The 14,918-nt window shown below is 35.6% G+C and overlaps 1 protein-coding gene across 1 annotated transcript in view; it reads right to left on the reverse strand.

Moving 5' to 3' along the window:
- Nucleotides 1–14,918, reverse strand: part of LOC149794986 (BCL2/adenovirus E1B 19 kDa protein-interacting protein 3-like) — a 69,504-nt gene that overhangs the window by 27,434 nt on the left and 27,152 nt on the right. The window contains exon 3 of the mRNA XM_089964647.1: nucleotides 2,137–2,182. Coding sequence (XP_089820773.1) covers nucleotides 2,137–2,182 — 46 coding nt within the window. The remainder of the gene's footprint in view (nucleotides 1–2,136; nucleotides 2,183–14,918) is intronic.

Genomic DNA, 14,918 nt, shown 5'->3' on the forward strand with positions numbered 1-14,918 from the left:
TACAAAATATTGTCCTGTATTCCGAGATCAAAGGGAAAAAACCTGCCCCGAATTTGTTAGCTCCCTTCCATACAAACAGGATGTGACGTCATTTGAGACGATTAACGTACAAGACTTGTATTCAATTCTCTGTGCAGCTCTAAATTACGTGAATAATAGCAGTTTTGGAACAATCCTCAATTATTTTACTTTTTTTTCTCCATCTTTGAAAAGTAAGAAATTATCTACCAAATGAAATAGCATTAAAGAAATGTTTAGGCTTTTTCATTCAATGTTTCCGACATCAATTTAGTATGCACGTTTGATTTTGTATGTAACTGCATCGGATGAATATGCATTTTTCTTCCACACTTACGTTCAAGACTGTTTTCCACTCGTTATATAATAAACCCCTCCTTCCCATTCTGCATTCATCTTGTTTGTGTAATGTCGATAATAGAAAAATAAATAATTTATAATTGAGAGTCTGTGTGTTCATATTAACTCGTTAAATTTCTTATAACTACACACACCAGAACACCACAATACAATTTTGGAAACAATTTTTTAAACAAATGTTACTGTTAACTTTCTTGATTGATAAATCTATTATAGTAACATTATTTGGTAATTACTCTCAAACTTGGACCAGGCTGATTCGGTATAAATCGCCCATATATCTGGCTGATTCTCCAAACTTCCAAGTTGATTTGGACCATGTGAAATGTTATTCAGTTTAGTCCAGGATTTAAATGTGACATTTAAATTTGTTTTTAAAGATGATCTTCTCATTATGTCCCAAGTACGTTGAGCAGTTCAAATATGCAATTAAAGTAAAAAAATCCAGTTAGTATGAGTGATCATGGTATTGTTATATATAATAAAATAACGTAATCATGTTTATTGTGCATCAGCAATTTATAGTGAAATATTTTTTAAACTTCTTGTTCAACTTTAAATAGTTTGTTTTATTGAGACATAATAAAATTACGAACACTGACAAAAAAGAAGAAATAAACTAAATGATGGGCATAGTACATGATAGCTTTCAGAAACCATCCGAATTCTGTGCACTAGCCATGATGTTGAACTCAAATAGCGACCGGATTTCCTGAGCAGGCTTCAATGATGGTTTTTATCGAGTTCAAGTATCATTCGTCAATGGTTAGCAAATCTCAATGAAAAATGAGATTAAATTGTTCAGTTAGAGAGGTGATACTATAACCCTTTGGATTTGGAGCCCTTTCATGTATAAAACTGCAGATGTCACATCATGCTTACACCCGCTCTAATTTTCCAATTAAAATGCATTTAATGATTTGAAGAGCAGAGCAAAATGGAAAAGTTGAAAAGTTGCAAATTTTATAGATTTAATAAGTTATTTAGTTGAAGAAAATCAACAATAAATATAGCCTTAACAACCTGGGCGAGTTCTCCATAATTTATTATCAACAATGTCAGTATGTACACAGTGTCTCAAATGACGTCACACCCACTATTTTTACAGGGGGAGGGAAGCGCGTTGTTCTATTCAAGACGGATCAGGAGAGATGATCGGTTTTTCATAAATTTCTTTGTAACGAGTAAGAATAAAAGGTACAAATTTTCAGAAAATGAACCTTATACATATAGCAAATGATATATGAAGTTTGCGCGAATTTCAGTTTTGCATGTTGGTCCCCTTTAAGCAGGTTCTGAATGTTAATTTCAAGCAATGATATGAACTGAAAATTTTTCACAAAAATCAGAATTTCTGTTTCATAACCATCTCATTTTTTGTTATTGAATTGCTTTCATTTCTGAACAATGGGATAGGGTGTAATCAATTTACTTTTCATTATTCAACAAAGAGTTGTAAATCAGCTGACTCAAATGTTATTCAGACATGATCTATCATGCAAATGTTCAGATCATACAGCCATAGAGTGATGTTTGTATTAGGATCTTATTGAATCAGACTGCTGTGTATCCAAGTCCATTACATTATACTTTGCATTCTGAACTTTCAATATTTATTTTTTATACTGATATCTGGATGGGGGTGGGTGCATCCCATAAATACCAGTAGTCAAAGTTAATATCAGATTGTAAATATTAAATGTTCATGTAACTGGGTAGTGTCTTATTGTATAGGACTATGGTATAGGTGTGACTCACCTCTGCACTGGCTGGTTCATTGTTTGGACTATGAGGACTTTTGGGACTGAAAAACAAAATCACATTTAAATCAACAAGCTAACTAACAGATAAAAGTGGCAGTTTGGAGAATCAGATAAAATTTCATAACTGATCATCATTTACAATACATGTTAATAATAATAATAATAATAATAATAATAATAATAATAATAATAATAAAAGACTATTTTCAGAGGGAGACTCAATTAGTTACATATGAAAAACTAATCTACCTTATGACCCTCAAATATATATATATATATATATATATATATATATATATATATAAGATACAAGCTAATAATAATGCTTACACACAAATGCACACACACATGCAAATACAAGGTACCTAAACAGCTATTCACACAAATGCTACATTGCTGCAGAAATGAAAATGAAGCACAGGAGGTTAGTGATGTAACATGTACTTTAATAAGTACAGCATTTTTTTATGATTTCATCCATCTAATACACCTATGGATTGTTTTCACAGACTGTATATGCAAATACCCACAATGCAACATGCACACACCTTGCACTGACATTTTTAGTCCCAAACAAACCTTCATCAAAATTAGTCATCAAGTATATTGATACAAATCTGATTTAATGTCGATAAAGATATTTCCTTCATTGAAATGTTACATAGATTATACTTGAAATTAAGTTCCTCTATAGCACAAAAGTAAAAATAAAGCTGGAAGTTCCCTGGCTTATATCAAAAGACAGAATAGTAAGGTTGAGCCGTATTCATGCATATTTTTATCAAATAGAAATGCAGTTAATTCTGACAAACAGGCGATATTGAGATTATTTTAAAAATCATTTGTTTAATGTCCCTAAAATTGTGTTCCTGAAAGAGTATTTCTGTACAATGATCTTATGAAATTCAAATTTCATAGCATATGTATTATGCCAAAACTTTCATGTACAAATACTTTTTGTCGCTATGATGTCTGCAGTGTGACAGTTTATAGTGATGTCTCGCACTGAGGCATCATGCCGCAGACATGTAGCATCATGTCCAACCAAGTAACATTATCCTGACACTATGATGACCAGTCCTAACACTAATCTCTTACTGCTGAGCACCAAGCAAGGCAGCTGTTAGTACCATTTTTGTAAGTCTTTGGTATGACTCGACCGGGGATCGAACCCACAACCTCCCGCATCTGAGGCGGATGCTCTAACTACTAGGCCAGAGCAGTCCGGATAAGTAAGTGAACAAGTGAACACGTTTTGTGACGTCATGTAAAAACATTGGATTGTGTTGGAAGATTATTTTGTTCACTCTATGTCTTGCAAAAAACATGGCTGTTTTCAAATACTGTAGCCAGATGTCCAAAACAGTCTGAATGGTGCAAAACTGAATTTTCACCAACACTGATCACAGAAATTTTGACTAACTGGTCATTCCTTTGAAGTGACCAATGCTCACAATATTCAAACTGATGATTTGTAACAGCATCAAACATAGGTGAGTTTCTTATTGCAATGATTAACATATAAAAAAAATTGACATCTAAAGCAAAAACAAATATTCCCATTGACATGTAGGTTGTGAGATTTGTTTAATCACCGTCACGTGACTAGGAATGCAAATGGTTGGGTCCAGGTCAAATTTCAGCAATGATGTACTTTCATCTCGTCTGTCAGCAGATTGATGACATAACGAATGCTATGATTGCAATTTCTGAGAAAATAAATCATGTTACTATTGATTTCATGTAGGTATATTTTGACGAAGGTAGTTCAAGTTTGCTGGGCCGGCTATAGTCTGACTATACATCCCCACTTGTTTGTACCCCAGTACCAATTTCAATAACGAAAATGTTTAATGTGATAAAAAGTATAGTCAGATGATTCATTGATTTATAATTTATAACCTGACTGTGACAAGAATGGCACTAATACTGGCATCCCCTGCACCTTTCATGCTTAACTGACTTTCCAAACTAACATGGCGCCATATTGCGCACCATATGGGCTACTTTATTTCCATCAGACAGCATAATGAAGCAGCTCATCCTATTCAGTATCTACCAGATAATTCTGTAAATTCCATAACGTTGAGAATTTGGAATTATATCCCTTTGCACACATAAACACAGAAATTAAACTGCTTGTTAAATCCATGTTAAATGCAATTGATTTTGTTTTTGTTCTTTTCCTTTGCTTGATTCGATATTGTAAATATCAGAAGCAGATGACATATGTATGTACATTTGTAGTTGTGTACACACCCCTTTGCTGAAAATGGACTTGTCCAGGAACTGGAAATGGATCTCGAGCATGTCCATCTATTATAGTGAAAACTTCTGTTAAGCCTGAAATGCACAGATTATGATGGTGTTAGGGCCACTATACTCACAGTCAGGTTAGAAATTATAAATGGACTAAGTTCCGTGCACTTTATCACATTAAAGGTTTTTATTATTGAAAACGGTAGGTTTTTAATTTTTTTTTACAAACAAATGGGTTGGTATAGTCAGACTATAGTCAACGGCTACCCCATGCCAACACCAAATGTCAGCGAATTCGAACTTTTTGATGGGGAATGGACTCTGATCCTACACCCCAACATAAATGTCCAAATATCAAAAATGGGGTGGCAAGAGTCGGAGGAAACTCGAGTAGTGGGTTGCTGGCTGGACAGCCAACATTATAACAATACTGTGTACTATCTAAGTAATACCCACCCACCCTTGGAGTATTACATTTTCCATTAAACTTGCCACCCAGCTAAAGTCTCTGAACTTGACAGACAAAGTCTTTGATCTTGCCTCTCAGCTAAAGTCTTTGAACTTGCCGCACAGTCAAAGCCTTTGATCTTGCCTCCCAGCTAAAGTCTTTGAACCTGCCGCACAATCAATCTGATCTTGCCCTCCATCCACCCACCTATTGTGTGAAGTCCAACACATACGTGCCTGTTACTTTAGCCATTTATACGTTGATATAAACATTGTAACAGTAAGGTTAACAGAGACTGCAGCATTTTGTTGCAATCATGGATCTCAAGACAGGGATTGAAAAGCATGTCATACATTGCATTTTTCACATTTTCTGCTCTTAAAAAGTGGAGAGACATTAATTAAAGTGGTGGAGTAAAGTAGGGAATGCTGCATCTTGAAGGTAGGCATATACAAATTTAATGGGACCACTATGCTAGTATTTATACCTACTGCACAACTCTAAGTAAGGTTTATGCAGTAAATGGTACCATGCAGTAACTGCTGCAGACCTTCAAAGTATGATTTTATCACCAGCAGCTGTGGACAATTCCGACTGATCTGCTATAATCTCAGATGAGGAACAGATCTGGTTTAAAACTGAAGGCCAATCAGCAATGACATGCACTGTCCATCACAGCACATTATATGAGGGCATATAACAATTTGTCCAGTTTGTTGTTTTATGGCACATTACCACTCTGAATGGCAGGTATATCTATCTATCCCTGCAAGCACTTTCTTTGTCCAAGGACATGTACATGACAGAAGCCATCTAGACTGTGATGGTAGAATGAAATGCCTTTAGGAATAAAGCAAATTTCATGAAGTGTGACCATTGATTAGACTGCATACTTTTCTAGTGTTCACTCACAGCAAAACATTTTTGTCAAGTGTATACACCTACAACCCATTAATTTTTTAAAATGTGAAATCAATTAAGAGAATATTCTATTGTGATATATCAGTAGAGAAAACTTTTTGTGGGAATACAGGTTATATAAGTACTGACTGTATTTTAAGAATTGTATTTTTTACCATTATCTTTTGTTTTATAAACATGTACTTTTCAAAAATTTTAAATCTTTACCTTATATCTTGTAATTCTAATTTGTTTTTGTTGAGGGGATGGGGGAGTTTTTATCTTCTAGACGTATGCAGTATTACTGGTATACGAGTTTACTGTACAAGTTTCTTCCAGTGGTACATACCATGGTACTTGTTCGCTGTACCAGTATTTTTGTCATTTCCATCAGTAAAGAATATATGGAAATTCCATGCCAATCTTGTGTTGAATTTAGTGATATTAACGGCATGTTCTCATATTACATTCTATACAATTTTTAAAAACATTACCAAATTTATTTTGTCAGATATTAATTTGGAATATTAAAAATGATATTTGTGATCCTTGAATCACATATTTGACATGCATCATGTATGCCAACATGGTGGTCAGCACAATACTGGCTTTATAGTGCCAATTAAATGCTAAGTTCTATAAATGTAAAGATGAAGAATTGCAAAATAAGATCAGGAACAAAAGTGCTGGGTACCTTGAATAATTTTTGTATGGCAATATACCACTGTACACAAAATCGATTATGGAGTTCACAATCGATTCTCTTATTTGTTCGCTCAACCAACTTATGATCGATAATCAGAACAACACTACCTACAGTATTCAAGCTACCTTACTGATATGATGGACAATAATGCTTGGAGTGGGATGCCACACTGGGCAAGATATTTATCAGTGAAGGGCAGTAAACATAAAGCACACCGACTCAACAAATAAGAAAATATTTAGTGGACTTGAGGTAGTGCATACAATTCAAACAAAAAGCAAATGCTCTCCTCAAAATCTTAAGATGTTTCACAGCCTTACAATGGAATACATGTCATTAACACACTAACATACCTTAGTAAGTTTCAATTTGGCCGAATATCTTTCACAACATCCTAATCTGACACTTTGATTTAACATTTGGCTCAGTTTTTGAACGTTTGAGCCTAATTCATAACCACCTTCACAGCTTCCATTTATGTTTCCAACACCATGTAGCATTATGACATCACCTCAGTGAAACATGAAAGCCCTTATAAGTATACACTGATCACTGGTCAATCTGATCAAAATCCCGATATACAGGCACCAATATGCAGTCAAACTTTAATACTGCTGAAAGTTTAAAATGGCATTCAGAGCTTATCGCTGCTAAAAAGAACTCTTCCAAGATAAAATGCAACACTGGGACTACTAAAAACAAAAGTACCCAGAGTTCACAATGCCTGTCATGCACAGGCACAGGCACTTGATTCTGTGGTAACTAATATGTACACTATGGTGAGTGTACACATTAGTTTCCACAGAATCAGGTGCCTGTGCTATCATGCCTACTTATTTTGAGCTCTTGGCCCTTGTAAATTGATTGGCCTGTTTGGGGTCAACAGCTCACCTAGACTGATCACTTAACTGCTCCTAACTCAACTGGGTCATATTGATACTGGTCTTACCTACATAGCACTGAGGTAAATACAGGGTCAAGTTTGGTACATAATAGCTAAATGGGAAATAACTAAACCCAAATAACTGTATACAAGAATGGTCCAGTGTTAGAGCCAATTACTGCCACACACCTTACTACTTAGGTACAATCTGGATATGTTGGCTTGGAAATGGGTCAGGGCTTGAACTGAAACAGAATTATAACTGGAACAAGAACATCCTGAACAGCCTAGTACATGCCCAGTCTGTGCTTACAAGTCTGCCATGTACACTCTAAAAGGGCATGGTTCATTCTGTAGATTATTCATAAAGGGTCTCAATGAAACACAATTTTTATGATATTCTATTTCATGATTTTCTTTACTGAAACTGGATTAGTTTTTAATGCTGTTCAAGATTCTAGTGTCTTGTCATATATCTGCTTGTTAAAATTCCTACCTTTCAGAAATGAACAGAATTTTAAATCCATGTGGAACTGACTAAAGGTGTCATATAATTATAGAGTACTGCAACAAAACCAAATAGAATTATTATAATCAAGTCTAAATTTATATAATGTAAGATGATTAATTCCTTAACCCTGCACACCACATTTTCAATAATAGCATTTTCCTGACAATTTGTAATAAATTGCTGAAAATCTTGTGACCTCATTAACCCTGCATGCCACATTTACATTTAATGAGGTTGTACCACACTTCCAAGCTCAGTACTGGTAAAATCATTTAGGACAGGCCAAGCTGGGTGGTATTACAGCATAGTAGACAGATGAAGCTATACAATGACACTAAATGATGTATACTTCTACTTGCATTACAAGATGCAGTGAGGAAAACCAAATTTTGAGACCCAAATCAACAGTTTTGGAACAGGAGCTAGCTCCTGGATTGTACGCTTTTTGGCCTTAGATCTAAAGTGGATTAGTCCAAATTGCACATGGACAGATGAACCTTTGCAAAAAGTAGAATAAGTTTGAGATTTGGAGTAAAAAGTGCCCAGAACATGAAAATCATAGGCAAAATACACCAAAATGTTTCTTTCTTTTTTTTGCCTTTCTCCACATGTACCATTGAAATAGCCAATGAAAAGTTTTTAATACATCTAGGTGTCTGTCTAAAAGACATTCTTTCAGAAGCAGATGTATTTAGATGTAACCCCAAAAATGAAAATAATCTTGAGGGTTAATGAGTTTAAAGAGACCTGTTAGTTTGCTACTGATACTAAATTTTATAAGTTTAGTCCTGGCCTGGAATGCAAAAACAAACTTGATGTGCAGAAACTATTTTCTCTCCTTGACCAAGAGTGACCTTGACCCTGGACCTATCAGCCTTAAAATGGATTGGCTTCTTCCTTACACCAAGTGGATCACTGCCATCTCACCTTTGTCTGCGTGGGTTCAAGTCTCAGATTCAGCCAATGTGGGTATGTGAGAAAGCTTGCCAGTAGCTTCTCGTGGGTTGGTGGTTCTTTCCGGAGTTTTCCCGGGTTCTTCCTCCACCATTAATACTGGCCGCCATGTATAGCCTATCATGTGCTGAAAAATGTCATTAAACCCTACAACAACAACAACAACTTACACCAAGTGCAGACCATCCACATAGTTTCATCCAAGCAGATAGTGTAAATTTAAAGTTATTATGACCAAAGAAAAAGGTAACAGACACACTTACAGATACAGAGTTATGAACAGAAGATGTACGTAAGGACAGATAGGTGGACATCATAATATAATATACCTGACCTTTTATTGGGCAGATAAGTTATGACAGTCTAAATGACGTATTTCAGAACTATACTGGCTATTTGTCAGCTTGTTTTATAGCGGTCATACATACAATTAAATGGATAACAAACGTCATATTGTCTAAAATTTTAACATCAGTAATCAAATGTAAAATACATGTAATTGGTCCTCGTGTTTTTAATAATGTGAATTAAAAAACCCACATTCATATTGCTGAAGACCTAAACAGTATTTACAAGGTATAGACTCAAAAACCGCCACACCATGAATACCATATACAGCCCTTGTAAATTGAATCCAACTGCAAACTGCATAAATGCAGACATGCTGGTAAATATGCTAGGTGAGCTGGATCTGTGCAGTTTGTTTGGAGTAATCAAAAGAACAAACACTATAGCCTGTGATGTGTTGGTGCAGGATGCATCAGCAGATCAGGGTCTATGTCGTTTGCAGTAATACTTCACTTGTAATGAAACATGGATGGTACAGAGAATTCACTTTTGTTCATGCTGTACCAATTTCCTTCTTGCATTTGTTATAAACCATGTATTAAACCAACAAACAAACAATGATCCATCTGTGGTGGCAATAAAACCCCTTCACCAATCTACCAATTTAAATACCATCAAAAATAATATTTTTCTGCAAAAATTATGACCAGAGTTTACTTCTGGGCTCATAATGCCCCCCCCCCCCCACCTTCTGTTTACATATCTTCCCTTGAACAGAACTCAACTCCACCAACAACAAAAAAAACATTAGTAAATTAATGTGCACATTACAATGTACTGTAACCTCAAGCAATTTGATAAAAACAAAGGTCAAGAGTTCAAAATACATGTGTCAGAATCAGAGGGTCAGTGTGGGACATTGTATGTAGTGATAAAGAAAAATGAAAGACATCACATGTATTGGTAAAAACTATAATGTAAAGTTCCAATACCTGTGCCAGGTGATGACCTTCAGAATTAAGTGGTTATTACGTGGCATAATATGTACTACCACATTAGTAAGATTAAGGAAATTAGCAACTAAAAGACAAAGTCTTGATGTGAAGAAGCAAGTCTAAAAATTACTAAAATAACATCTTTTGAAAAATCAAGTCCAGTACAAACTGAAGAAGTCCATTCAAAAGTATCCATCTTTTCAAAACTTGGGTTAGTTTATCACTGACCAATTTGTTCTACAGTTTTGATGAAAAATATTTATATTTATTTGGGAAAATGTTGTAATGAATAGATGCATTTCAAACACTGTTTAATCATATATGGAAAAAATGTACATAGAAGGAAAATGAGATGAATAATGTTTCTTGAGAAAATATAACAAACATTAATAGTGCAGGTATTCTCAGTGACTACAGGTGATGCTCACTGTATGTCTCTATACGATTTATGCATTTTCATTTTAACATCATTTGTAATCAAGAAATATTCACTTTGCATCAATTTGCTTTTGTTTGTGCTACGTGCTGTGACTAGCATGCAGCTCATGTACTTGCATGTGTGCACATCTCATGGTTCACCAAGAAAATTATGCATAAATAATCCTTACTTGAAAACGTAGAGGTATAATTTGCCCAAGAACTTCCTTAAATTATTAGTATCCTTTCATCCCATGGGAAAAATTATTTTAAATTTAAACCATAATCTCACAAATGCATCTTTGTTATAAATCAATTGTCACCTGTATATAGAATTATCATGGAGGACCCAGTGCCAGCAGCAGAGGTTGTACTCTACATTTCCACCACTGATGATAGCAGTAGAGCCCACCTACAGTGAATGATATGGGGCTTTAGGTAATCTGTACAAATACTTCCTGACTGCTTTCTCCAAGCTCTCCAAAGTAGTCATTGCTATCTCATACATCATCAACTGCCAAATCAGTCTTAGGCAGTATCTGGTACATTCATGCCTTAAATTTCCTAGAAAGTCCTGATCTGTCAGTCTTCCACATACCTCTTCTACCTCATTCTTTAGCCATTTGTCTTTCAGCATAGCATCAAACCACTTGCCAAGGCACTTGATAGGATTAGCCATAATAGGATTAGCTATAATAGATCCAGATCTGTCAGTCTTCCACATACCTCTTCTACCTCATTCTTTAGCCATTTGTCTTTCAGCAGCGCATCAAACCACTTGCCAAGGCACTTGATAGGATTAGCCATAATAGATCCAGATCTGTCAGTCTTCCACATACCTCTTCTACCTCATTCTTTAGCCATTTGTCTTTCAGCATAGCATCAAACCACTTGCCAAGGCACTTGAAATAGGATTAGCCATAATAGATCCAGATCTGTCAGTCTTCCACATACCTCTTCTACCTCATTCTTTAGCCATTTGTCTTTCAGCATAGCATCAAACCACTTGCCAAGGCACTTGATAGGATTAGCCATAATAGGATTAGCCATAATAGACAAGATCTACTCATCTAGGATCTCTGTCACAAATGGGGAAATAACCAGACCATTTTTTAACACCAAGATCCTTGACTTCATTGGTTTAAACTTCATGTGAACCAATGATCCAGTCTCCTCCAGTTCTGTCAACACCCATCTTGTGTTGGGTTATTTATAATGTCATCCATGAATCCTGTTGGCTGGTATGCATATCTCTGACATTGTATTTTTGCTGATATAATTATGAGCTTCATGCCCATAACAAATAGTATAACAGAGATGGTGCAGCCTGTGATGATCCCTCGTTCCAGCAGTATCCATGAAATGGTGAACATTTCTGCCATAACATGCTGCTGGATGTTGCTGTAATACCTCTGATTAACTGCTGTACACTCTCACATACAGTAATGGTCAAGAGCTAATTCAATCAGATTGTGGGGAATTGGCCAGATCCAACCATACAACTGTCAAATTGCGATCTTCAATCCTGGCTTCTTTGACAAATTGACTTACGGTACTTGTGTGTCTGAAACACCAAAAAAAAAATAATCCTGGGAGTCCTCCTTTCTGCACTGATGTATCAATACAAATGTTACTTATCATGTTCTTGTTTATTCTATTTGCCAAGACTGAGTACATCTTTCTTTCTATGCACAGTAGCAATATTGCTGGGAACGGAAATATTTCTGGAATCCTCATTACAAAGCAGTCCTCAGCAAACATGCAGGGATCATCCTTTTACTGCATATCACTCGCATCAGTCTCCTCAGATGTCTAAGTAATTTAGGGCACATCTTGTACACATAACAATAGATCCTAAGGACTTCACATAATTCTCCCCCTGGTAGGCTCTCCTGTTTCTAAGGCACAAGATGGTGACTCTACAGAAATGATCCATGGACACTCTCCCAAGTCATCTTTTCTGTGAGGGTCAGGATGTATTTATTTCAGAAACTATTCTACTCTGCGGCATTCCAGATGGCTTGACCACTCTTCTCCCAAGAGAGAGGAAGCACATTTGTATGGATTCTTCATTCTCCTTCTCTCTTGCAGTTGTTCTGCTTTCTTAAGTTTAAGCAGTCTTTCTCTGAGGACCTTCTATAACTGTTGCAGTCCCACCTTCTCTTTTATTGTACCATCCCTGAACTGTCTTCTCAGTGACAGAAGCTCCTGCTGTATCTTCTATAGCTGGACTTGTTATCCACTGGATCTAGGGGCTGTTGGCTGCAATCTTGTTTTGTGGATACCAAACCTCTCCTTTCCTAGAGTATAAGCAACCAAAGAAAGGAATTGGTTCCTCCTGTTGACATTGCTGTGCAGAGCAGCATTACAGATGTTCTCCAAGTCACTCAAACTCTTCCCAGGCCTTCTTACTGTCCCTCTTTGGCCATTCCATTCCCTTCCTTCTTCTTATCTCAACTTGTCTTGGCATTTTCTTTTGTTGACCTTGGTATTCAATGACAAGGTGTTGCAGCTCAGACGGACCAGAAGCAATAGCCACTCCCTTCTAAGATGGATGTGAAGGATTCAGTAGTCTCTCTTTAGTTCTGACAAAAGTGTCCCAAGTCTGCATCTCCTCCACCCCATCCACTGCACTTGCCTGGGACAAATTTGCTGCATAAAGATTATCAACACTGTGGAGTGATACACTGAACATATAGAACATTAGTGTAGCAGTTTGTTGCACTTTCATGACACTTCACAGGGTCTGCGTACGGTGATTTTCTTCAATTTAATCAATTTGATTATATTTTGTGGTGATTTTTGTAACAGACTTTATTGTCAAATTTATTTTGTTAGCTTCATCTTTGACTGTGGTACATGATCCATGGCTGTTCAAGTCTTGAGAATATTTGGGGTGGGGTGGGGTGGGGGTATTGTGAAAACACATGGTACTAAAGAGAATCCATGACCACAATGCAAAGGCACACAAATAAACAAAGTATGGATATATTGCTTACTCCCAGATGAGTTGATGAATGAAAAACATTTTATACAGATTTTTTTTTGTTATTATTCAACCTGGATTGCTTTGAAAACAACTGTGTATATTTTTTGTTTTTACCTTCTTTTTAAAAAAAAGTTTTAATGTAACTTGTTGTTCTTACTTTTAATAATAGTGGATTGAGCACTCTGAGAATAACTTTTTATACCATATCAAAACAATGAAGTCAAATTTCTTGTCTTACTGGTTATTTGATGGGAAGACAATACAGAACAGAGGTAACCAATTTAATCAGCAAAGACGCTTCTGTAAAGCAATACAATTCTTTATGCATAAATGCTGTTTTTTCTTCAATCAAGCAATATCTCCTATTATATTTCAACATAAATGTGGTTGACTGTATATTTTATTATTATGACTTTACTAAAGTGACCATACAATGATGGAAAAGTTCTTAAAATTAATTTTATTTTACTTTCATGGAGTGAGTTTGTGTTCAGATATAAACTCTGATGTTCCAAAAGCAGCTGATAAGATATCAACATCTCATATGTCTTACATGTTGTGTACAGCACCTGAATATTCAATTTGATAATTATAGTTGGGGCATTCATTTTTTAAGTAAGCCTGTATTCATTTCCAACAATCTTTCCCATCACAATCTACCTAATCTGTGTGCATGTCTGTGTGTTGCTTTTCTGATCTCAACCAGCACACATAAATCTGTCTTTAATTTTCAGTCATTCTAGCCTTGCAGTTGCTAAGTTACTGTCTACTTTTCCAGCTGAGATGACTATTTTTTATTTATTTTAAAGATCATTTTCCCAGTTGCTGTGATTAATGGCAGCCTACCATATTCTTTTCAGTTGTAGAATGCCACTATAAGTGAGAAGGCTGATCAAGATAATTTGAATAAAGAAATAAAGTGAATTTCAGATTATAAGCCTGACCCATGCCAAATTCTCCTTTATGTAGATGAAATGTTTTGAGAACAAATTTATTTTTTGTGTAAAACTAATTTTAATTCTGTAATTCTTTAGCAGCATATGCTCTTTTTAACAAATAATCGTGTCCATTTTCATGGGTGAATACATCCTTCCATGGAAAGGAGATTTGTCATGAGGAACAGTCCACAAGTATACTTCACATTCCCCTGTGTGTAACAGTCATTTTTTTCACTGATGACAATTCAGCCAGGTCATTTAAGTGGGGTGGAAGGTCGGCATTCAAAGAGAGATAGAGAGGGAGCATGTTTCCTTATGAAGTTCCTTTGGGTAATATCAATTATGTCCCAAAACCTATGTTCTCCCTTTACAAAAAATAAATACATACATAAATACTTTATATGTCTTTAAATTACCGGAAGGATAAAATTCATAACTGTACAATGCATTCTCTATCTTCAATAAATTGAGTGCTGGTTTGTGGGTTTC

The sequence above is a fragment of the Sinohyriopsis cumingii genome, chromosome 7 (genome assembly GCF_028554795.1).
Source record: "Sinohyriopsis cumingii isolate HCF-2022 chromosome 7, ASM2855479v2, whole genome shotgun sequence".
Classification (NCBI taxonomy): domain Eukaryota; kingdom Metazoa; phylum Mollusca; class Bivalvia; order Unionida; family Unionidae; genus Sinohyriopsis; species Sinohyriopsis cumingii.